The sequence below is a fragment of the Scyliorhinus torazame genome, chromosome 3 (assembly GCF_047496885.1).
Source record: "Scyliorhinus torazame isolate Kashiwa2021f chromosome 3, sScyTor2.1, whole genome shotgun sequence".
NCBI lineage: Eukaryota > Metazoa > Chordata > Chondrichthyes > Carcharhiniformes > Scyliorhinidae > Scyliorhinus > Scyliorhinus torazame.
Window position 1 is genome coordinate 137,310,304 of NC_092709.1, and position 25,799 is coordinate 137,336,102.

General features: G+C 44.2%; 1 protein-coding gene across 1 annotated transcript in view; it reads right to left on the bottom strand.

The window, feature by feature from the left end:
• wdfy3 (WD repeat and FYVE domain containing 3) overlaps positions 1–25,799 on the bottom strand; it is a 586,950-nt gene that overhangs the window by 114,755 nt on the left and 446,396 nt on the right. Inside the window, 3 exon segments of the mRNA XM_072496251.1 lie at positions 309–469; positions 16,026–16,208; positions 18,194–18,303. Of these exon segments, the coding sequence (XP_072352352.1) occupies positions 309–469; positions 16,026–16,208; positions 18,194–18,303 (454 nt within the window).

The window sequence follows — 25,799 nt, forward strand, 5'->3', positions numbered from 1 at the left end:
TTTTGAAGTCTCATTCTGCCCGAGTTCGACTTATTTCAACCTTTAAAACACAAAATAGCTTGAGGCTACAGGATTGCCAGGCAAGATTCTTTGAAAGTTTCCTCTTTTTCCTTTGAGCATTATTCCTGCCGATATTAAGTGGAAGTTGGATACTATTGGACAGAGGTTGTGTTTTTATTTTCTTTGTTATTCTTCTGGCTTTCTCAGTTCGCCAAATTGTACCAAAAATTGGCAACAGATTACAGCCATTATCTCAATGATAGACGTACGAGTACAGACTAACATGAAGTTAAAGGAATTAAGTCTACCTGTGATGTAAGGTTATTTTTACAGATTCCACTTTCTTTTCTATTTCGCCTGGATCCAGTCAACTTTGACAGGCCGAACCCACTGCTCACACGTGACAGTTTTGACTGTGTTACAGGAGCTATGGTTGCTTCTCCTCGACTAATATATTTCTTTTCATGGGCTATCGAAGGAAGAAACAAAGCAACCACATTACATTTCCATACAGTTTTCCAGGATTTTCAACAGTACGTAAACATACAATAGCGTTCCATTAACCATTGAAAAGCAATACCATAAAAGTCAAATAAATGTAGAAATAAGAACACAGAATCTATAAATATCAAGCCATGTCATTTTAATAATAGTTCCTATCATCACAGGAGTTAGAATATTTACAGATCATGCAATAGTAAACAATTTATGTACAAAATATGGCAGAATCTAGGTAAAGATGAACAAGCAAAAGACTTTGAATTCTGAAATCTGAAATAAAAACTGAAAATGCCGCAAATACTCAACAAGGCAGGCAACGTCTGTGCAAAGAATCACAGTTAATGTTTCAGATCAACAACTATATATCAGAACTAGGTTCCACTGTATGCAAGAGCCTCATCATAAAATTACTTTGGACAGCTCTAGTTGGCAATAATCAACAGTACAAAACTGCACGTGATGTGGCAATTTCACCCAGAAGCCTCAAGAGGGCTGGCATGTGAAGAAGAACTGCGACACCAGAGCAGCAGTGATATAGTTCACTTTTAAGGTTGATATAATCCTGGCAAAAGGTGAGGCACACAGGATTGCTAAAGAAGTTTTCTTGAAAATTTCCCTTAAAAGCTGTGCTCAAATAAAAATACCTTGGGCTGGATTCTCCGCCCCGCTGTGCCACATTTCTATTTCAACCCGCCGGCGGGATGCTCCGTTACGCCGGCTGGTTAATGGGGTTTCCCATTGCGAGGCAGCCCCATGCCATCGGGAAATCCCCGGGCTGCCGGCAAAACAGAGCATCCCACCGGCAGAGAATCCAGCCCCTGAAATCTGGGAATGGGGGTACCACCCACTGCTCCACTGGCTGGAGTTATACCGAGCACAAAGGAAGATCATCAAGCCCAGAACATCTTTGGAATAGCGATTAGACTTCCTCCCCCCAGCCCCTCCCTACCCCAACTATACAATCAAAAGTGGGAAGCTCACTGATAATTGCAGTGACCAGCCCCATTTGCAACTTCTCTGACAAGGGATCAGTCCATGCCCGCATCCAAGAAGGTCTGAAAAACATTAAAGCTTGGACTTAAGTGGCAAGCAACACCCATGTTCTGGACAATCACTATCTCCAACATGAGGGAATCTAATCATCTCCCTTTGGCATTCAACGGCATCAGCAACACTGAATATCACCACCCCTCCCCCTAAAAGCAGCATTCGGGGGGGGGGGGGGGTTGACCATTGATCAGGAAGAACTGGAGCAGCTATATAAATAGACTGGGAAGGAGGGGGAAGGCGAGAGACTGGGAGGAAGGGGTGGGGTTCGAACTGGAGGAGGGGGCAGGAATTAGATCGCACCGGGAGGTTGGGAGGGGTGTGGGAGAGTCGGACTGGAGTGGGATCGGGTCAGGGTAGTGTGGGGGATCCGCTGGGAGGTGGCAGGTGTGTGGGACTCCCTGTGTGAGGCTGGGTTTGGGTGTTCAAACAGTTACTCTGGAGTTAGAAGTGATTTTTTCTCCTTCTAACTCTTTCAGTGTAACTATCAGGGTAAAACCAGCAGCACCATTCTAAGTTTAGCTATTAAAATCATTTCTGTCAGATGGTTCCCAGCCCTTGTCCAGGGAAAGTTAGCACTTCTGGACTATTGTCGGGTAAACCCTTATATGGGAACTTCCTAGAGGGATTCCACAGTGCATCATTGGGCCAATATCTTTACATAATTTGCTTAAGTTTCACCCAAAATTCAAATGCATCTCTCAGTCTCCATTAACAAGTCAGCACATCAGCTACAGCAGAATACTTTTTGCCAGACTGGGAGCAGCTGTTCTGAATGCTCATTCTGTTGCCAATGAGGCCTCCAACCTACAACACCTCTCTTTTCTGGCTTGGGCTTGCTGGTGAATCAGATGGAAGAGAGCTATTCAACAATATTTCACAAATTAAATGAATAGCTCCTCTATGAAATCCTGATGTAATACACTTCCTGACTGCAAAGCTCTTTCATGTCAGGTCATGGTCAGTGTCATTCTCTGTCCCACCCCCTACCCAATTTATTAACATTGGGCTAATTATTTTTTGATAGCCACAGACAGTTGTGCCTGGGATTAGAAATATAATTGTAGATAATGGTTAGAACAATCCAAAGCATCCTTAGCATTGCTTCAACCATGCTCTTCTCTGATCTCCAAGAAAGATCAAGGAGTCTTGAATGCTAGATCTGATTTGATATTTTTCACATTTAAGAAAGTATTTCCTGTAAAGATTGAACGTAATTGATCTTTAAATCCATCCTCTCAGGAAACTATACATCTCTTTCTAAGTCTGAGCTTGCAAGAGTCAATTTGGCTACCTTCAATTGGCTATCTTCAATGCCTCCTTCAGAAAATAATTACATGTGAAAGGAACAAGGAGGTTGCAAAATGCGCCGCGTTCGTTATTTCTAAATGTGTGTACCTGGATCATACTCAAAGGATTCTCTACCGCATTATATCTCTGTATTTAAAAATTACAGTATAGTTTTTAGAAGACAATTGACATAGTACAATATTTCAAAAAGTTTCGTGAAACCGATATAAAATAGTTCAACCCGACTATGATTATGGTTCCCAATTCTGGGTACCTAAAGATGTGGGGGGTGGGGTGCTGGGGATAGATAATGAACCCAGAAACAGGAGAAGCACCAGGGACCATAATTTCTCTCCTTGGGCCTGGGCTCGACATGTGTCGTAGTACTTCCTACTCCCGACTGCTACTTCTAGTTTCATGTTGGGTTGTTTGTTCCCTTAAGCTTTATTAATACGGACATCCCCTTACCAGCCTCCCCGAACAGGCGCCGGAATGTGGCGACTAGGGGCTTTTCACAGTAACTTCATTTGAAGCTTACTTGTGCCAATAAGCGATTTTCATTTCTTTTCATTTTCAATTCATCTCATTAAGTAGAAGAGCAAGGAGGTCATATTTACACCTCATTTGGAGTATTGTGTCCAGCTCTGGGTGGCATACTTGAAGGATATGAAGGCATTGGAGAGAGTACAGAGCAGATTCACAAGATGGGTTCCAGGCATAAAGAACTGTAGCTATGAGGATAAATTGGAGAGGTCTGTTTTCCTTGGAGAAAAGAAGGCTGAGAGGAGATTTGGTAGAGCTAATCAAGGTTTTGAGGGGTATGGACAGAGTAATTTGTGAGAAACTCCTGCTCGAGAGAGCATCAAGAACTAGAGGGCATAGATTCAAAATAATTGGCAAAAGGAATTTGAGGAAAATAATTTTCGGCCAGAGGGTAATTGGAGTTTGTAATGGACTACTTGGTAGAGGTAGCTTCAATTAAGGTATTCAAAAGGGAATTGGATTGTTATCTGAAAAGAAAGAATGTATAAGGTTACAGGGATAAGGCAGAATGTTCTTTCAGAGAGCCAGTGCAGACTCGGTAGGCTGAATGGCCTCCTTCTGTACAGTAAAGATTCAGCAATTTTTCCCCCCCAATCCTGGCTACTTTCTTCCTTCTGGTTCTGTTGTCTACCTTGTAGCCACCTAAATTGGCAAAGGCTGATGGGAAAGTCAGCCAACAAGATAGAAACCAGCAGCTGCAGGTTTGCTGTGTATTTACCTCTGCAAAGGCCAGACAACATCGATACCAGCGACCATCAGCATAACAAAGTAGCAGCCATCTGCATACTGATGCGCAATCCCCGGGAACAATAAGTAACATTTTGGAGACACAAAGCAAAACCAGACTCCTCGGCGCCAGAAGGAGCCAACACAAAGGAGGTGAACGAGCACCTCAAGACCGCCCATCGATCAGGGAACCGCTCCAGTATTAGAGAAAATCGAACCAAGCGATTGGGACTAAGTCGAATCACTTGGGACCAGGTACAGGGTCCGCCCCGAAAAGCGGTAACCCCCTGGGGACTATAAGAGTTAAGCCCCAAGTTCAAATCGCTCTCTCTTCACCTCTGCGTCCTGCCCGGGATACCCAGCAACACGAACCAACATTGACCGTGACCGGTGCAGTGACGCCCGACAGAAGTAAGTCTTAATTCAACGCTCGCTACGAGATAGGCGCTCCTAGCTACCAATCCGTACCAACTTCGAATCCCGCAGACTCAGAACCCGAACGAAAGGCCATTTGTTCCCCTGACCTGGTGGGCCAGTCCGAAGCTAAGTACAGGCCTGTTAGTTGTAGAAGTAGCTTAGACGTAGAATTTGTGCATGAGTAACGATTACTGTGTATAATAAATGTGCTTTGATTTGAATCTTACTAATCGGTGTATTGGGTTATTGATCATTACTCGGACTTGAACCTTGTGGCGGTATCATAAAGATACCTGGTGACTCGAGAGCAAAGGTAATAAAACAGAGCAATTGAATCAAGGAGAAAGTTAGCAACAACCTCTGCTGTTTTCATTACAAAATTTACTTCTAGTCTTGTCTTCCAATGACATCTCCCAGTGATTCTCAGCTTGTGCTACTGTCCTACGGGTGCTGAAAGAAATCATCTTAATTTGTGCATGATCAATTGGTCTGTTTTTGCCTTCAAATGTTCCCACTTTTCTCACCTTCCATCTTTTCTGCTTTCCTACACTTACTTTTCATGCTCAACTTGTATTTTTGAGTAGCAAGTACTTTACTGAATGCTAAGTGTCAACCTATTGCCTATTCAGCAATTTTGTCTTCACATCAACAAATGGAAGACAAATCCCACAATTGTCCAAAATGTAATTTTACATTTCCTTAACTATAATCTTCCAGTTAGAATAAGGCAGATTAAGCTTCCCACTTTTAGGACAAAGTTATCACAGCCTTTCTAATTTAAAAAGTCATTATTATATTATTTGAATGGGAAATAATGAATATTGCCAGGAGACCCAACAACAATGAAATAACTTTTTATGAAGTGTGGTACTAAATACTGTACCCCCAGCAGAAGTGTGGAAAAGTCAATGCCCACCATCACATACTGATCAAGTTGAAAAATCTCAAAATATGTTAATACTGGTGAATGAAGCATTCTGATTTTGAGCACTGAATCATCCTAACTACGGCAGCCAATTCTTAGAGCACCTCAGTATTCAATTAATTTCTTGAGTAGTTTTTGCTCAAGGTCTCTGGAAGATGCTGAAGAACTGGAATTTGTGTTCTGTAAAATTTTCACAAAAAAAAAAATGGGTTTCATCTTGTGAGTCTGGACTGGATTCAAAACAAGTTCTCTATAATGCTACTGATGATTTTATTTTTTTGTCTTCAGGCAAGTCTCGATGCATCACTCACCCACCAGTTAAGATTTTGAACTGTAGTTTTAATGCCTCCACACAAAATATATAATTATACAGCAATTTAACTTATTGTGCCAATAATGGTGAGAAACCGTGGTCCAATTAGTCCCACTCTCCTATTTTGTCATAGCCTACACGTGTTTTCTTTTCAAGTACATAAGCAATTCCATTTTCAAAGTTGTTACTGAATCAGTCACCTTTCAGGCAGTGCATTCTAGATCATCACAACTCATTGATTTTTACCTATTACCTTTAGTCGGTGTCCTTTGGTTACCAATGCACCCACTGATGAGATACCCTTCTCCTTATTACCCCATCAAAACCCATTTATAATACTGAATGCCTCTATTAAATTTCCCCTTAATCTTCTCTGCTTGAAGAACAATCCTAGCATCTGTGTTTCAGCTGAAAACCCTGTTATCATTCTAGTAAATCTCAGAATTGGACACAATACTTTAGTTGAGGCCTGATCAGTAATTTATAAAAGTTTAGCAGTGATTTACAAAGTATTAACATGAATTCTTTGCTTTTGTGCTCATTCATGCTATTTTTAAAACCAATGATCCAAATAAGTTTTTTTTGTTCAAACTTGATTATCAACTTGCTCATCATGAACCCATATGTAATAATAATAATCGCTTATTGTCACAACTAGGCTTCAATGAAGTTACTGTGAAAAGCCCCTAGTCGCCACATTCCGGCGCCTGTTCGGGGACAGGGCCGGTACGGGAATTGAACCCGTGCTGCTGGCATTGTTCAGCATTACATGCCAGCTGTTTAGCCCACTGTGCTAAACCAGCCCCTCTGTTGTGCATCTGTTCCTGCAACCTCTAACATTTTAATTTATAAACGGCTTATTTAAATTCCCTCTCCACATTCTTCCTCCCAAAATGCATCACTTCACACTTCCCTGCATTAAATTGCACCTGCCACGTGAGCCCATTTCACTAGTCTATGTCCTCCTTACATCTGCCACAATTGTCCTCACTCTTTACAACATTTCCAACATTTGTGCCATGGTATTCGCTTTGTGCAGAAACTGTGGATCACTCTGCCCAGGTTTCAGGCAGGAAATCTACTCACATTCTTATTTTAAGTTGCAATAACAGGATTAAGTGTGCTTCAAATGATTCAGCAGTCATATATCTTTTCAATGAACATGTATTTCAGCTGTGCTACAGCTAATATACTAGTAGGGTTGAATTTTTCAGATGGTGGGGTTTCCGTCCTGCCATGGGTGGGGAGGCAGCATGGCCAGCTGCCCTGTAGCCATTTAATTGGCTGGACGTGGGATTTCCACTCCACGCTTGGAAGTTCTACTTCAGAGAGCTGCCAGCTAATCTGACTGGCTGGCAACTCTAGACCCAGTCATACCAGTGGGAGTGATGGCCACAGCTGGGACGAGAAGCAGTCCCATCAGTCTAAGTGTTGCAGCCCACAGGACAGGTAGGTGTGGGTCCTTGCAGCAGGAATGGGATGGCAAAGCAAGGAGTGAGGGATGTAATGGTAAAGTCACATAGAACATAAAACATAGAACAATACAGCGCAGTACAGGCCCTTCGGCCCACGATGTTGCACCGAAACAAAAGCCATCTAACCTACACTATGCCATTATCATCCACATGTTTATCCAATAAACTTTTAAATGCCCTCAATGTTGGCGAGTTCACTACTGTAGGGCATTCCACGGCCTCACTACTCTTTGCGTAAAGAACCTACCTCTGACCTCTGTCCTATATCTATTACCCCTCAGTTTAAAGTTATGTCCCCTCGTGCCAGCCATTTCCATCTGCGGGAGAAGGCTCTCACGGTCCACCCTATCCAACCCCCTGATCATTTTGTATGCCTCTATTAAGTCTCCTCTTAACCTTCTTCTCTCCAACGAAAACAACCTCAAGTCCATCAGCCTTTCCTCATAAGATTTTCCCTCCATACCAGGCAACATCCTGGTAAATCTCCTCTGCACCCGCTCCAAAGCCTCCACGTCCTTCCTATAATGCGGTGACCAGAACTGTACGCAATACTCCAAATGCGGCCGTACCAGAGTTCTGTACAGCTGCAACATGACCTCCCGACTCCGGAACTCAATCCCTCTACCAATAAAGGCCAACACTCCATAGGCCTTCTTCACAACCCTATCAACCTGGGTGGCAACTTTCAGGGATCGATGTACATGGACACCTAGATCCCTCTGCTCATCCACACTTTCAAGAACTTTACCATTAGCCAAATATTCCACATTCCTGTTATTCCTTCCAAAGTGAATCACCTCACACTTCTCTACATTAAACTCCATTTGCCACCTCTCAGCCCAGCTCTGCAGCTTATCTATATCCCTCTGTAACCTGCTACATCCTTCCACACTATCGACAACACCACCGACTTTAGTATCGTCTGCAAACTTACTCACCCACCCTTCTGCGCCTTCCTCTAGGTCATTGATAAAAATGACAAACAGCAACGGCCCCAGAACAGATCCTTGTGGTACTCCACTTGTGACTGAACTCCATTCTGAACATTTCCCATCAACCACCACCCTCTGTCTTCTTTCAGCTAGCCAATTTCTGATCCACATCTCTAAATCACCCTCAATCCCCAGCCTCCATATTTTCTGCAATAGCCTACCGTGGGGAACCTTATCAAACGCTTTGCTGAAATCCATATACACCACATCAACTGCTCTACCCTCATCTACCTGTTCAGTCACCTTCTCAAAGAACTCAGTAAGGTTTGTGAGGCATGACCTACCCTTCACAAAGCCATGCTGACTATCCCTGATCATATTATTCCTATCTAGATGATTATAAATCTTGTTTCTTATAATCCCCTCCAAGACTTTACCCACTACAGACGTGAGGCTCACCGGTCTATAGTTGCCGGGGTTGTCTCTGCTCCCCTTTTTGAACAAAGGGACCACATTTGCTGTCCTCCAGTCATAGACATAGACATAGAATTTACAGTGCAGAAGGAGGCCATTCGGCCCATCGTGTCTGCACCGGCTCTTGGAAAGAGCACCCTACCGAAGGTCCAAACCTCCACCCTATCCCCATAACCCAGTAACCCCACCTAATCCCCATAACCCAGTAACCCCACCCTACGGGCAATTTTGGACACTATGGGCAATTTAGCATGGCCAATCCACCTAACCCGCACATCTTTGGACTGTGGGAGGAAACCGGAGAACCCGGTGGAAACCCACGCACACACGGGGAGAACGTGCAAACTCCGCACAGACAGTGACCCAAGCCGGAATCGAACCTGGGACCCTGGAGCTGTGAAGCAATTGTGCTAACCACCATGCTACCGTGCTGCCCTCTGGCACTATTCCTGTAGCCAATGATGACATAAAAATCAAAGCCAAAGGTCCAGCAATCTCTTCCCTGGCCTCCCAGAGAATCCTAGGATAAATCCCATCAGGTCCCGGGGACTTATCTATTTTCAGCCTGTCCAGAATTGCCAACACCTCTTCCCTACGTACCTCAATGCCATCTATTCTATTAGCCTGGGGCTCAGCATTCTCCTCCACAACATTATCTTTTTCCTGAGTGAATACTGACGAAAAATATTCATTTAGTATCTCGCCTATCTCTTCAGACTCCACACACAATTTCCCATCCCTGTCCTTGACTGGTCCTACTCTTTCCCTAGTCATTCGCTTATTCCTGACATACCTATAGAAAGCTTTTGGGTTTTCCTTGATCCTTCCTGCCAAATACTTCTCATGTCCCCTCCTTGCTCGTCTTAGCTCTCTCTTTAGATCCTTCCTCGCTACCTTGTAACTATCCATCGCCCCAACTGAAACTTCACACCTCATCTTCACATAGGCCTCCTTCTTCCTCTTAACAAGAGATTCCACTTCCTTGGTAAACCACGGTTCCCTCGCTCGACGCCTTCCTCCCTGCCTGACCGGTACATACTTATCAAGAACACGCAGTAGCTGATCCTTGAACAAGCCCCACTTATTCAGTGTGCCCAACACTTGCAGCCTACTTCTCCACCTTATCCCCCCCAAGTCACATCTAATGGCATCATAATTGCCCTTCCCCCAGCTATAACTCTTGCCCTGCGGTGTATACTTATCCCTTTCCATCATTAACGTAAACGTCACCGAATTGTGGTCACTGTCCCCAAAGTGCTCTCCTACCTCCAAATCCAACACCCGGCCTGGTTCATTACCCAAAACCAAATCCAACGTGGCCTCGCCTCTTGTTGGCCTGTCAATATATTGTTTCAGGAAACCCTCCTGCACACACTGTACAAAAAAACGACCCATCTATTGTACTCGAACTATATCTTTTCCAGTCAATATTTGGAAAGTTAAAGTCTCCCATAATAACTACCCTGTTACTTTCGCTCTTATCCGGAATCATCTTCGCCATCCTTTCCTCTACATCCCTAGAACTATTAGGAGGCCTATAAAAAACTCCCAACAGGGTGACCTCTCCTTTCCTGCTTCTAACTTCAGCCCATACTACCTCGGAAGAAGAGTCCCCATCTAGCATCCTCTCCGCCACCATAATACTGCTCTTGACTAGCAGCGCCACACCTCCCCCTCTTTTGCCTCCTTCTCTGAGCTTACTAAAACACCTAAACCCCGGAACCTGCAACATCCATTCCTGTCCCTGCTCTATCCATGTCTCCGAAATGGCCACAACATCGAAGTCCCAGGTACCAACCCATGCTGCCAGTTCCCCTACCTTGTTTCGTATACTCCTGGCATTGAAGTAGACACACTTCAAACCACCTACCTGAACACTGGCCCCCTCCTGCGACGTCAAATCTGTGCTCCTGACCTCTCTACTCTCATTCTCCCTTACCCTAAAACTACAATCCAGGTTCCCATGCCCCTGCTGCATTAGTTTAAACCCCCCCAAAGAGCACTAACAAATCTCCCCCCCAGGATATTTGTGCCCCTCAGGTTCAGATGTAGACCATCCTGTCTGTAGAGGTCCCACCTTCCCCAGAAAGAGCCCCAGTTATCCAGAAATCTGAATCCCTCCCGCCTGCACCATCCCTGTAGGGATCCACATGGAGAGGGAATGCCCAATCTGGAAAGAGGGTGCCTCACCACTCCCATTTCCCAATCAAAGCCTGAGCAGAGTATCCTTCTAGCTTGCCTCGCTGTCTAACTTGAGGTGTAACTGTTGCAATGTAGAAAACACAGCCAATTTGCATCCAATAAGCTCCCCCAAATGGCAAAACAATAATGACCAATTTGTTTTTTGAGCCGATTGAGTGATAAACATAGGCCAGACCTCTGGGGGTAACTCCTCCTTTCCTTTTTCTTTGAAATAGTTTCATGGGATCTTTAATATTCACCTGAGAAGGCAGACGGGTGTTCTGTACTGGACCATTTATCAGGCCGCAGTTGGAATCAAAGAACATGCAACTTGCGGAGTGCTATAACTCAACAGATAGGTTCTATTATTTTATGCTGTGCACTCTTAAAGGCTTAAATACAAGAATGAGGCAAAAGTCTGTGCACCTGACTGATGATGACATCACTGCTCATGTGACTCACCTCTTAAAGGGCCACTGCCCCAACAAAGCATACATTACAGATGGGGGCTCATTTAAGCATCTCATCCAAAATACAGCTGTATAGCTTCTATCTGTAGTGTAGACCTCTGTGGTTCTCTGGTTGAAATTCTTGAAAATTAGATCACGTACTGAATGGAATTCAATTTTGGCATCCAAACTCTCTGGCCTGTGCCTGGACTTGCACCAAATGCTGTCACCCATCACTCATGTGTTGTTGACCTACATTAGCTCTTGGTTGAACATAGAACAGTACAGCACAGTACAGGTCCTTCGGCCCACAATGTTGTGCCGACCAGTTATCCTAATCTAAGTTCAACCTAACCTACACCCCTTCAATTTACTGCTGTCCATGTGCCTGTCCAAGAGTTGCTTAAATGTCCCTAATGACTCTGACTCCACCACCTCTGCTGGCAGTGCATTCCGCCCGCCCATCACTCTCTGTATAAAGAACCTACCTCTGACATCTCCCCTATACCTTCCTCCAATCACCTTAAAATTATGTCCCCTCGTGACAGCCATTTCCACCCTGGGGAAAAGTCTCTGGCTATCCACTCTATCCATGCCTCTCATCACCTTGTACACCTCTATCAAGTCACCTCTCTTGCTTCTTCGCTCCAGTGAGAAAAGCCCTAGCTCCCTCAACCTTTCTTCATAAGACATGCCCTCCAGTCCAGGCAGCATCCCGGTAAATCTCCTCTGCACCCTCTCCAAAGGATCCACATCCTTCCTATAATGAGGCAACCAGAACTGGACACAATATTCCAAGTGTGGTCTAACCAGGGTTTTATAAAGCTGCAGCAAAATCTCGTGGATCTTAAACTCAATCCCCGTTAATGAAAGCTAACACGCCATCTGAACAACCTTATCAACCTGGGTGGCAACTTTGAGGGATCTATGTACGTGGACCCCAAGATTCCTCTGTTCCTCCACACTTCCAAGAATCCTGCCTTTAACCCTGTATTCAGCATTCAAATTCAACCTTCCAAAATGAATCATTTCACATTTATCTAGGTTGAATTCCATCTGCCACTTCTCAGCCCAGCTCTGCATCCTGTCAATATCCTGTTGTAACCTGCAACAGCCCTCAACACTATCTGCAACTCCACCAAAGTTTGTGTCATTGGCAAACTTACTAACCCACCCTTCCACTTCCTCATCCAAGTCATTTAAAAAACACAAAGAGCAGAGGTCCCAGTACAGATCCCTGCGGGACACCACTGGTCACCGACTTCCAAGCGGAATACTTTTCATCCACTATCACTCGCTGTCTTCTTTCAGCCAGCCAATTCTGTATCCAGTCAGCCAGATTTCCCTGTATCCCATGCCCCCTAACTTTCTGAATGAGCCTACCATGGGGAACCTTATCAAATGCCTTACTGAAATCCATATACACCACATCCACTGCCCGACCTTCATCAATGTGTCTCGTCACATCCTCAAAGAATTCAGTGAGGCTTGTGAGGCATGACCTCCCCCTCACAAAGTCTTGCTGACTATCTTTAATCAAACTATGTTTTTCTAAATAATCATAGTATCATAGAATAGAATTTACGGTGCAGAAGGAGGCCATTCAGCTCATCGAGTCTGCACCGGCCCTTGGAAAGAGCACCGTACCTAAGCCCACACCTCCACCCTATTCCCGTAACCCAGTAACCCCACCTTCCCTTTTTTTTCAAGACACTAAGGACAATTTATCATGGCCAATCCACCCAACCTGCACGTTCTCCCCGTGTGTGGGTGGGTTTCTTCCGGGTGCTCCGGTTTCCTCCCACGGTCCAAGGAAACCGGAGCACCCGGACGAAACCCACCCACACACGGGGAGAGCGTGCAGACTCCGCAAAGGAGGCCGCCATCACCCCATCGGGTCTGTACCTACCCTCCGAAAGAGCACCGTACCTAGACCCACTTCCCCACCCTAAACCCGTAACCTCAGCCAACCTGCACATGCTTGGACACTAAAGAGCAATTAAGCATGGCCAATCCGTCTAATCACTGTGAGAAAAAAGCGACTTCTATTTCTATAATACCTTTCATAACTATAAGATGTCCCAAAGCTCTTTACAGCAAATTAACTTGAATCACTGACGCAATGGAGGAAATGCCACAGCATAAATAGTGTGTAGATGCCAAAATAACGTTGGTTGAGGAATAAATAGTAATCATAAATCCTCTCTCAGAATCCTTTCCAATATTTTGCTCACCACAGACGTAAGATTGACTGGTCTGTAATTCCCAGGGATTTCCCTATTCCCTTTTTTTGAACAGGGGAACAACATTCGCCTCCCTCCAATCATCCGGTACTACTCCAGTGAAGAGTGAGGACGCAGAGATCATCGCCAACGGCACGGCAATCTCCTCCTTCGCTTCCCGTAGTAACCTTGGGTATATCCCGTCAGGCCCAGGGGACTTATCTATCCTGATACTTTTCAAAATTTCCAGCACATCCTCCTTCTTAATATCAACCTGTTTAAGTCTATTAACCTGGTTCACGCTATTCTCCCGAGCAACAAGGTCCCTCTCTCTAGTGAATACTGAAGCAAAATATTCATTTAGGGCCTCCCCTATATCCTCAGACTCTAGTCACAAGTTCCCTCCACTATCCCTGATCTGCCCTACTCTCACTTGGATCATCCTCTTATTTCTCACATAATTTTAGAACACCTCTTATTTCTCACTTAAATGTAGAACACCTTGGGGTTTTCCCTAATCCTTCCCGCGAGTGCTTTTTCATGCCCCCTTCTAGCTCTCCTAAGTCCATTTTTGAGTTAATTCCTGGCTACCTTGTAACCCTCTAGCGCCATGCCACATCTTTGCTTCCTCAACCTTATGTAAGCTTCCTTCTTCCTCTTGACTAGAAACTCCACTTCTCTCGTCATTCAAGGCTCCTTCACCTCACCATTCCTTCCTCGTCTCTGTGGGACAAAACTATCCAGCACTTGCAGCAAGTGCTCCTTAAACAACCCCCACATTACTGTTGCGCATTTCCCCTGAGAACAACTTTTCCCACTTTATGCTCCTCAGCTCCTGTCTAATAGCAGTATAATTTCCCCATTCCCAATTAAATACCTTCCCATACTGTCTGTTCCTATCGCTCTCCATGACTATGATAAAGGTGAAGGTGTTGTGGTCACTGTCACCGAAATACTCTCCCACCGAGACAGCTGACACCTGGCCTGGTTCGTTGCCAGCACCAAATCCAATATGGCCTCCCCCCTAGTCGGCCTATCTACATATTGAGTCAGGAATCCTTTCTGTACACACCTTAGAAAATCTGCTCCATCCAAACCATTTGCACTAAGGGGGTTCCAGTCAGTATTAGGGAGGTTGAAGTCACCCATGACAACAACTCTGTTACTTCTGCACCTTTCCAAGATCTGCCACCCAATCTGCTCCTCCATCTCTCTGCTGCTATTGGGAGGTCTATAGAAAACTCCCAATAAAGTGACTGCTCCTTTCTTGTTTCTGACTTCCACACATACTGACTCAGTAGACAGATCCTCCTCGACGACCTCCTTTTCTGCAGCTGTGATGCACGTCCTAATTAACAGTGCCACTCCACCTCCTCTTTTACCTCCCTCCCTATTCTTCTTAAAACATTTAAACCCCAGAACATCTAACAACCATTCCTGACCTTGTGAACTCCATGTCTCCGTAATGGCCACAATATCGTAGTTCCAAGTTCTGATCCATTCTCCAAGTTCATCTCCCTTAACCCTGACACTCCTTGCATTGAAACACACACTTTAACCCATTCTGCTGTGTGCAACTTTGCCCTAAAAGTTGGGTTGGGGAATACTTTTGATTTAAAAATTCTCTTCCTTGCACATTCTCTCCGTGTCTGCATGGGTCTCACCTGCACAACCCAAAGATGTGTAGGATAGATGGATTGGCCATGTTAAATTGCCCCTTAATCCGGGAAAAATAAATAATTAGGTACTCTTTAAAAAAAAAAAAAAAAAAAATCTCTTCCTTGATTACTATTCCTCCATAGCCCCGCCTTCCAGATTACTATAATCTTGAGTCCAACAACATCCATTAGATATCTGCGGTCCTCTAATTCTGGCTTCTTGAGAATTTCTGATTTTAATTCCTTCAGACCAAAGTTGAAGAATCCTTCCCGAAACATTTATACCTCTCTGCCTCACTTAACTCCTTAAAGACACTCCTTAAAACACTGCTCTTTTGGCCAACTGTCTTAATGTCTCCCTGCCTGTCTTTGTGGCATATTTTGATTTATAATGCCCCTGTGATGTCTCTTGAAATATTTTATTACATTAAATGTCCTAGATAAATAGTTATTTTGAAATAGTCTAGTCAATTCCGACTGCTTGTTTCTAATGTTAATAGCACTATATAGATACAAGTTGCTTTTGCTGTTCCTCTCCATCAACAGATAAAATGAAGTTATTTTGAAAAATCATACAATTAAAAATATTGTTTTGAAACTGGCAATACTTTTTATCCCCTTACTCAGCAACTTGTCTATTCCAAACAGGATCAGATTAGTTAGAAATATATTAATATTAATGCCATTTTGTTATCGCTATTTCGAGCAATCCTCCTTATAACTAAATATAAAGACTTATCCAAAAGATTTCACCAATTGTTGATCATAACTGTGGCTACTTATTTTACTTTAACGCTATATTTTTTAAAACTCTAACAGATCATATAATTCCCATAATACATTCCAATTAAAACTATGCAGTAGTTCCTTACCCATATGGTTTTGCCAACATTTTGAAGCAGCATCCTCAATGAATGACCGTGTAGTTGACAAATCCACCAGTCCACGTTCATTTGTAGGTAGTATTACTTTGAAAATCTCCTCCAAAGTTTGTTTTTTGTTGACGATTAATTCAGTCCAAACCCGATTCACAGCTTTGAGGAGAAGTTGTCGACCTAAAGATGCAAGTCCCAAGTTTAAAATGGTTAAACAATTACTCTCAAATGTTTATATTTTCTGAAATACTATATATGTAAAACAAAATGTTCTGAAATACAAGTTTGTCTCTTACAAAAATAATGTGAATTCATTCATTTTCCTCAGACATTATGCCACCAAGCTGTCAACAAAATAGATGAAAGCATGACGAATGTGATATAAAATAGTTACTTTAAAGATATTAGTTACTGTAATGTAGATATAGGCCGGTCTAATTCATGTTAGTTCACAGACAAAGGATTTCAGAGAGCATGGCAAAGGAGGGGGATGGGGTGTTTAGAGAATGAGGAGAAAAAGGGTGCTGGGTAATAAGAGGCCAGGGGAAGGGATGAGAAGTGAGCCAATCAGGATGTATGGCCAGGTCAGGAGGGGTGTAGGATGACCTATGGGAATCGTGTATGTGAAACTTGATGCCATTTGAATGTGTTGGTAGAGATTTCTTTGTTCTACAGAATCACTCGATTCTGTAGACCTAGGAGACTGCTTGTGTTCTCGGTGTATGTGAAACGAGTCAGACTTGCAAGTCGAATAAAAATAACTAATGCTATGCCTACAAATCCATCTCGAGTTTTATTGAGGCCAGACTGATGGGTAAAGAAAGTTATGATTTCTCAAGCATTGATTTCAATGAATGAAAATTAGATTTTTTTTTCTACCCAAAAGATGATTGGAATAATTTGTTGTACCAGTTAAGGGGGCTTGCAAAAGATGGAAATTCAAATTGGAACTAGTTACTGATTTGGATGTAGAGAAGTACTAAATTCCACATCTAACCCAGGAATTTCTCACTTCATCTGTTCTCTTCTGGAAGCACCAATCAAAAGTAACAGTAGGGTTCCATCTCCTATTTATCATGGACTGTTATCTCCTCCCTTCTTGAACACAACTCCCTGTTGTTGTACAGTTTATAGGTGCTGGTTAGCATATTGTATCTTTCCCAATTAATATGTGAAGCTCACCAGTGCTTCACGTTATTTGACTATGGAGCTATAACAACCAAGTTTGGTTCATCAGATGCAGAATTCTAGCTGTAATTGATGGGTAGCATGCGTAAGTAGGATCTCTGATTAATTTCCTTCTCTTTTCTTGGTGTGCATAGCTTAGCTATTTACTCGAACATCCAGAGAGTCTCTAATAAAGCTCCCACATTGTGATCCTGACCTAATGTTATTTGAAGACTGACATCACAACTAAAAATAAGAGTTCATACTTGTATATCTCCAGGAACTGACATACATTTGCCGCTTTTGTATACATTATATCCATAGATAAGATTTAATTTAAAAAGTGGCAAACATTGTACAGATCCACGATGTATGCTTGACATCCATGGCTGTCATGAGGGGCATAATTTTAAGATGGTTGGAGGAAGGTATAGGGGAGATGTCAAAAGTTGTATAGATATAAAAAGTTTAGATTGTGTCCTTCAGAAACTGGGGCATCACGCTTTGGATAAATATAAAAAAGATAGCTGAGTAATCATACATTTGGAGAGGAAAGTGTGATGGAGTGTTGGGGCAAAGAGAGAGAAATATTGGAGAGAGGGGGACAGAATGGGGGAGACTAGGTGCAGGACAAAAGGGGACACTGGGATGGGTGGAGTGATTCACAGAGAGGAAACAGAGGAGGAAGAAACTTGATTCTCCCAGTAACTAATAGTAACTCATTTCAATCGCATTCATAACCAATAGTAAAATGGTAACAAATCAGGTTCCCTCATAACCAATAATAATACATCACTGATATTAAAAGCAAATTACTACAGATGCTGGAATCTGAAACAAAAACAGAAAATACAGAATGCCCTTTTTGTTTCATTATGTCTATTTAAACATTACCTTACTGAGGATGAGTCTCGTCCTCTTGGTTACACAAAACAATTGGGTCAGTCAAAAAGTAAGATACACTTGAATTAAATGATCACTTCTGTAATATGTTTTACCTTCACTAATATCCTGGCTATGAGTTCCATCTGGTTCAAGATCAGAAGGTATCATGATGTGCCATGTTGTCATTCTGGCTTCTGCTTCCAGGCCAAACCCTTCAAGGTTACTGTGTTAAAAAATATGCATAATAGAAATGTTGCCATGTAAAATGTGGAAATAAAAGACAAGTTTTAACAAGTTTTTTAAAATGTAGATGCATACATAAAACATCAATCTGTCTATAATCTTAAACAATTGAGTAAGTTGTGGTGAGGCCAAAAGATGGGTACGAGTAGCTTTTTTTGCAATCTTATCTAATTAATGCAGATAGTTAAAACTCTTCGAGAAACAGTGGGCTGGAATTTTCTCGCCTTATGCGGATATTCAGGGGGGTCAAGGGGCCTATAATATGGTGGCACGACCTTCATCTTCTTGATGTCATGGCATCTTGCCAGCAGTGGGTGGCACTCCCACCCAGAGGCCAATTGAGCCAATCAAGGTGAAAAATAAGGGCTTCTGCCCAATTCAATTTGTGCTCAGCCAGCTGCTCCTGGGGGAGGGGGCTCTGCTATGTAGGGAATCTGCCAAATAAACTCTGCCAATCTCATGGGTTGGATGGGGGGCAAGAACAGACACATTCCTATTTGGACACGAGATATTCTTTGGCACAAGGAGGGGCCCCAGCAGCAATGGCCACCTTCCATGGCAACGGCACCACCTGTCCTCACCAACCCCTCCCCATTGCCGCAGCCTGTTCAACATGCCCTGGTACTCCAAGACCTCACATACCTGATTGTGAGGGTGCATTTCCAACGTTCATCCTATGCCAGATGCAGCCCCAGCAATTGCTACCACTCCCAGGTGCACTGCTGACTTACGGCCCTCAGATTGGCTGGTACTTCATGAGGGGGGGGGGGTGGCGCATGAGCAGCTTTCCTTGCTGCCATGGTGGCAGCCAATTAAGATGCAGCCCCAGGTTCTGCTGACTGCCAAAGCATGGTTGGCCACATTTTCCCCTATCTAAACTCTGGCAATAATTTTCATCACCGTACCGTCTGACTAACTTACTATCAAACATGTGAATGACAACAACAGCAATGTTCATTTAAATTGTACCTTTAACACAGTAAAATGCACTTCACAAGAGTGATATCAAACAAAAGTTAACATCGAGCCACATAAGGGGACATAGGACAGGACTAAAGGCTTGATTAAAGTGGTAGGTTTTAAATAATTTCCTAAAAGCAGAGAGGTGGAGAGGTTTAGGAAGGGTATTTCACAGCTTAGGACCTAGGCAGTTGAAGTCACAGCCATCAATGGTGGAACAATGAAAAATTGGATTTGTAAAACCGCCCAGATTTGGAGAAGCACAGATATCTCAGAAGGTTATATAAGGTTGGAGGAAGTTACCAAGGTAGGAAAGATGAATGATTGGTAAAAAAATGTACATCATCACTTACTTCCTGTATATAGACAATGTTATTTCAAAATTGGATGCACATTTCGAGATTGTCTTTGAACACTTCATAAGGTAGAAAAATATAAAAATCATGTTTTGGCCAGAATATTAATACGTTACACTTATATCTGCATTGCTGTTCTCAGCTCATTTATTCCATGTAGTTACAACTTCTAATAAAGACCTAAATAGAATGAATGATTACAGTTCTGGTAGTACAAGTGGTTTTCGAAAAAAAATATTTCCATTCAAATTTTTGATATTTTAACATTTTAAACACACAACAGAGCAAAGAAAAAAACAACAGAAACCACCCCCTCCATTAACCCTCACCAAACACCCTACTCCCCCACCCCCCCAAAACAGCTGACGGTAATCAGCTCCTTAAAATGTAGTACAAACAAACCCCACCTCTTATGGGTCCCCTCACTCGACCCTTCAAAGGAAATTCACCTTTTCCAGATAGAAAAACTCGGATTAGATTCCCCAGCCGCACGGGTGGAGCAACTGAGTTCCACCCCAACAGGACCTGCCTGCGAGCGATCAGAGGCGAAGGCTAAAACCCACTCCCGTCTGCAGCTTGGGCAAGTCTGACACCCCAAATATAGCCCCCAGGGGACTGAGCTTCAACTCCACGTGCAAGACCGCCGCCAGGGTGAAGAATGACCTCCAAAATGTCTGCAACTTGGGGCAGGACCAGAACATATGCGCGTGATTGCCTGGGCCCATCCCACACTGCTCACAAGTATCCTCCATGCCTTCAAATAACTGGCTTGTCCTCAACTTTCAGATGTGCTCTATGTACTACATTTAGTTCTATCAACCCCAGCCTCGCAAACTAGGTCGAGGCATTCATCCTCCGCAGCACTTGAGGTTGAGGCATTCACTCTCTGCGGCACCATAATCCCTCCTCCAGCATGCCCCCAGCTCTTTTCCCACTTGGCTTTAGCCCCCTCCAGATACACCATATCCTCCTCCAAAATCCCCCCATAGATCGTCGGGATGACACCACTCCAGCCCCATCACCGACAGCACCCCCTCCAACAACGAGGAGGGTGGTGCCACCGGAAAAGTCGGAAAGAGATTTTCCGTGAAGTCCCCCACCTGCATATGCCTGAAAATTGCCTCCTGCGGGATCCCAAACTTCTCCTCCAAGTGCTCCAAACTCACAAACTGCCCTTGTAGAAATAGGTCCTTCATTTCTATTACCCCATGCTCCTCCCATCCCCGAAACCTAGCATCCACCCTCACTGGCTCCCTCAGATCGGCAACTACCTTGACTCCCCCTCTAACCTAAAGTGCTGTCGAAATTGCCTCTAATATTTTCAATGTGGCCACCACCACTGGACTCCCAAATATTTCCCCGAGGAAAATGGGTTGCCAGAGCCTGCAGCCCTGACCCATTACGAGAGGCCTGCCTCCATCCTCACCCACAAAGCCTCCAGCTCCCTGCTCTAGCCCCACACCTTCTCCATGTTCGCTGCCTAATAATTACACATCAGGTTTGGAAGGGCCAGGCCCCTAGACTGTCGCCCACACAAATGACAAAATCAACTGTTCCACCGCCATAAAAAACATCCTTGGCAAGACTGGTAGGCGCTGAAATAAAAAAAAAACGCAGCAAAATATTAATCTTAACCGCCTGCGCCCAGCCTTCCAATGATAGAGGAAGGCTGCCCCACCTCAGTAAATCCACCTTGACCCTACCCACCAGGCTCGCAAAATTCAACTTACGGAGCCGGGCCCGATCGTGAGCCACATGCACTCCCCTCTCACTAGCCCCTCCATTTATTCGAGCACCACAGTACTATGCCTAAGGGCTCTATCGCCAGCACATGTAGGAGGGCGGACATGGGGCACGCCTGCCTGATTCCCCTATGTACTGGAAAGTACCCCAAGTTCACCTCATTCGTGCGCACACTCGCTTTCCATTCCTTATACAACAATTTAACCCATGTCACAAACTTGGTCCCAAACCCAAATCTCTCCAATACTGCAGACAAATAGCTCCGCTCCACACAATCAAACACCTTCTCCACATCCAACGTCACCACCACCTCCCTCCCTTCTGCCAGAGAAAGCACTACATTCAACAGACGCCGAACGTTCAATGACAACTGCCTGTCCTTTACAAACCCCGTTTGATCTTCCCCATCACCTTCGGGAGACACTCCTCCAAAAGTGCCAGCACCTTAGCCAAAATCTTTGCATCCACATTCAGCAGAGATATTGGCCTGTACGACACACACTGCACCGAGTCCTTATCCTTTTTTAACAGCAATGAAATGGATGCCTATCCATCGTCTCTGGCAACGCTCCCTTAAGTCACCGCTTCCTCAAATATCTCCAACAAATATCTCCAGCTTATCCAAAAGCTTTTTATAAACCTCCACCGGGAAATCATCTGGCCCCGGTGCTTTCACAATCTGCATCCTCCCTATTGCCACCCGCACCTCTTCCATCCCTACTGGCTCTTCCAACCTTGCCCTCGCCTCCTCTCCTACTTTAGGACACTCCAACCGCCCCAAAAGCTCCCTCATGTCGGACTCATCCTCCAGAGGCTCTGACCTATACTACTTTTTATAAAACTCGGCGAATGCCTTGCTCCGGTGCCAGCACCAACTCCCCTGCCCTATCCCGAACCTGAAAAATCTCTCTCGCAGCCACCTGCTTCGGAGCTGGCCCACCAACAAACGGCTGGCCTTCTCCCCATACTCGTACACAGCCCCCTTTGCTTGCCTCAACTGCTGAACCAGCTTTCTTGTGGACAGAAGGTGAAACCTTGCATGTAATTCCTTTCTCCTCACCAGTAGATCCAGAGTATGATCCTCCGCATACTTTCCATCCACCTCCAAAAGTTCCTCTACCAGCCGCTGCCACTCCTCTCTTGCCTCCCTGTCCACCGGAACCTTAAACCAGATGATCTCACCCCTTAATACTGCCTTCAATGCTTCCCACACCGCTGATGGCGAAACCACACCATACGTCTTGAATCCCACATAACCCTCAATCATTTTTCCCATCTTCTGATAATCTAAGTATTAATTCGCTTTTTTGAATTTAATTCCTACATAAAAACATCACAATGCTTCAAAATATTTTGGACATATACAGGAGATACTTGAAAAAACACTAAACTTAACTTTCTATTTACTATTAGGAAGCATTGTTAATTATCAAAACTATTTGTTCTGAAATTCCTTTGCTCCAATGATGTCAATGGCTGCAGAACATCACAATCACAAGTCAATGAGGCTCACAAGTAAAAAGAAAATCGGTGGCTTTTTTAATTGTAACATAATACAACTGAATAAAATTGCTTAACAAGATGAATTTTAGGGCAAAAGTAGCAATATAAATGAATTATGGATCTGTTAAAATGTTGTAATTCAAATCTTTGTTCTGGTGTTTCTGCTCAGTTGTTAAAGTGCATCAGGAGGCCACTCGGGCCATCAAATCTGCTCCACCCTCCCCCGCCCGAAAGAGAACTCGGCGAGGTCCACTCCTTCGCCCTGTCCCCATAACAGAACCTGCTAAGGGGTAATTTAGCATGGTCAATCCATCTAACCTTCACATGTTGGGATTGTGGGTGGGAATCAGAGTACTGGAAGGAAACCCATGCAGATACGGGAGAATGTCCCACAGTCACCAAAGGTCGGAATGGAACCCGGGTCCCTGGCATGGAGGCAGCAGTGCTAACCACTGTGCCACCATGGCAAACGATTTTCAGCACAATTAGCTTAAAACTGGCCGACTAATGCAAAAGCTCAGGGTGTTGCAAGTGCAAATTACGCCCAACACAAATAACATTACTGCAACCTTTTGCATTAGTTTTGAAAAAATTGTAGTGGAAGCTGGCTTCCCCCACAACACATCAGCCTTCCAGTTGCCATTTTGCAGCCAATGGGGGAGTACCAGGAAAGGCTCAGGCAGACAGAAGACAGGAACTAGGAGTGTCCACAAGGGTGCATATTTGTCCTTTGTATGGAATATTGGATATCTGATCTAAAAGGTTGATTTGGAATATTTGTTTTGTGGTGGCTTTTATTTCAGTATTGTGGCCAAGAAATCTCTGTGCTGGTTAGTATCATAGGAAAGCTAAATTGTTGGATTTTTGGTGAATGGAGAATTGGAGTTGCTTTCATTGGTACTTCACTCAGTCAAGCCAATAACAGTCAGCCAGAAATCTTTGATTGTAACTTCTACTCCCATTTTCTTTCTGTTCTTGACTTGTGACTTTTTTTGTTTTTGGATGGCAGCTGTTCATGATTCCGCCATTCACACCTCCTCTAGGTAGATCCTTATTGACATATTACAACTTGCTTTTGCCTTGTACGACCAATCATTTTATTGTTTAATCTCTCCTGCTTTCCACCCCACCAGAGATCTCTTCTTTTCACTGTTTCTGTAAGAATTAAAAACCAATTACATCTCTACAATTTCCCATAATCTGAAATTTTAACCCGGTTTCTCTCTCCATTAGGCTGCTTGACCAGAATAGTCACAGCATTTTCTGTTTTTCTTTCAGAAAAGGGATACTTTCAGAAAAGGGGAGTTGGTAGTGGTAATGTTAATGGACGAGTAAGCCAAAGACCTGGGTTCAAATCCCACCACGGCAGATGATGAAATTTGAATTTAATAAAAAATCTGGAATTAAAAGATTGTGATAAAAACCCATCTGGTTTCCTTCCGGACCTGATGTACTACTACTAGGTGGCAAATGTGGAGAAGGTGCGGAGCTGGGTAAGAGGGGTTGATTCCCAGTGGGTCAGAATGGAAGAGAGTTTGTGCAGGGGGTTGGGATTGAAAGCACTGGCAACAGCGCCGCTCCCGATAGCCCCGGGGAAGTACTCAGGGAGTCCGATAATAATAGCTTCATTGAGAATTTGGAGGCAGGTTCGCCAACACTTCGGGTTGGGGGCAGGGTCAAGGGAAATGCCAATTCGGGAGAAACCACAGATTTGAACCAGGGAGGTGGGATGGAAATTTTCGGAAATGGGAGGAGAAGTGGATTAAGACAGTGAAGGATTTGTTTCTAAGGGGTCGGTTTGCAGGATTGAAGGAGCTGGAAGCGAAGTATGGGCTGGAGCAGGGGGAAATGTTTAGATACATGCAGGTTCGAGATTTTGCCAGAAAGGAGATACAGAACTTCCCGGAGGAGCCGGCCTCCACATTGCTGGAGGAGGTGCTGACGACAGGGGGACTGGAGAAGGGGGTAGTGTCAGCAGTCTACGGAGCTATTTTGGAGGAGGAGAAGGCACCGCTGGAAGGGATCAAAGCAAAGTGGGAGGAAGAGTTGGGAGAGGATATGGAGGGGGGGTTCTGGTGTAAGGTGCTCTGGAGAGTGAATGCCTCCACCTCGTGTGCGAGGTTGGGGCTGATACAGCTGAAGGTGGGATACAGAGCACACCTCACGAGGGCGAGGATGAGCCTATTCTTTGAAGGAGTAGAAGGTGTGTGTGAGAACGTTGCGGGGGGGCGGGGGGGGGGCTGCTAACCACGTTCATATGTTTTGGTCCTGTCTAAAGCTAGAGAATTACTGGAAGGAGGTTTTTAGGATAATTTCTAAAGTGGTGCACGTGAAATTGGACCCGGGCCCCCGGGAGGCCATATTCGGGGTGCCGGACCAGCCAGGGTTGGAAACGGGTGCGGAGGCAGATACCATAGCCTTCGCCTCGTTGATCGCCCGAAGGCGGATCCTGATGGGTTGGAGGGCAGCCTCTCCGCCCTGTGCCCTGGCGTGACGGGGGGATCTGTTGGAATTCTTGACTCTTGAGAAGGTTAAGTTTGAACTGAGGGGAAGGATAGAAGGGTTCTACAATTCATGGGCATTATTCATTATGCACTTTCAAGAACTGGATAACATCCCACCCTCCCTGTGTGGGAGGGTTGAGGGGGGGGGCGGTGGGTGTTAATGGTGTCCATGGGTGATTCCTGATTCCTTTTTGTCAGTTGTTTATGTGAACATGTAGGCAAATGTTTTCGGTTTGGTGGGAGGATGGGATTGTTGTTATCGATATGGGGATTGACATATTTGTTACTGATTATTGTTTATTACTGATTATTGTTAATTGTTGGTTGGTGTAAATTTGGGAGAAAATGCAAAAAAGGAGAATAAAGAAATTAAAAAAAAAAAAAAACATCTGGTTCATGAATGTCCTTTA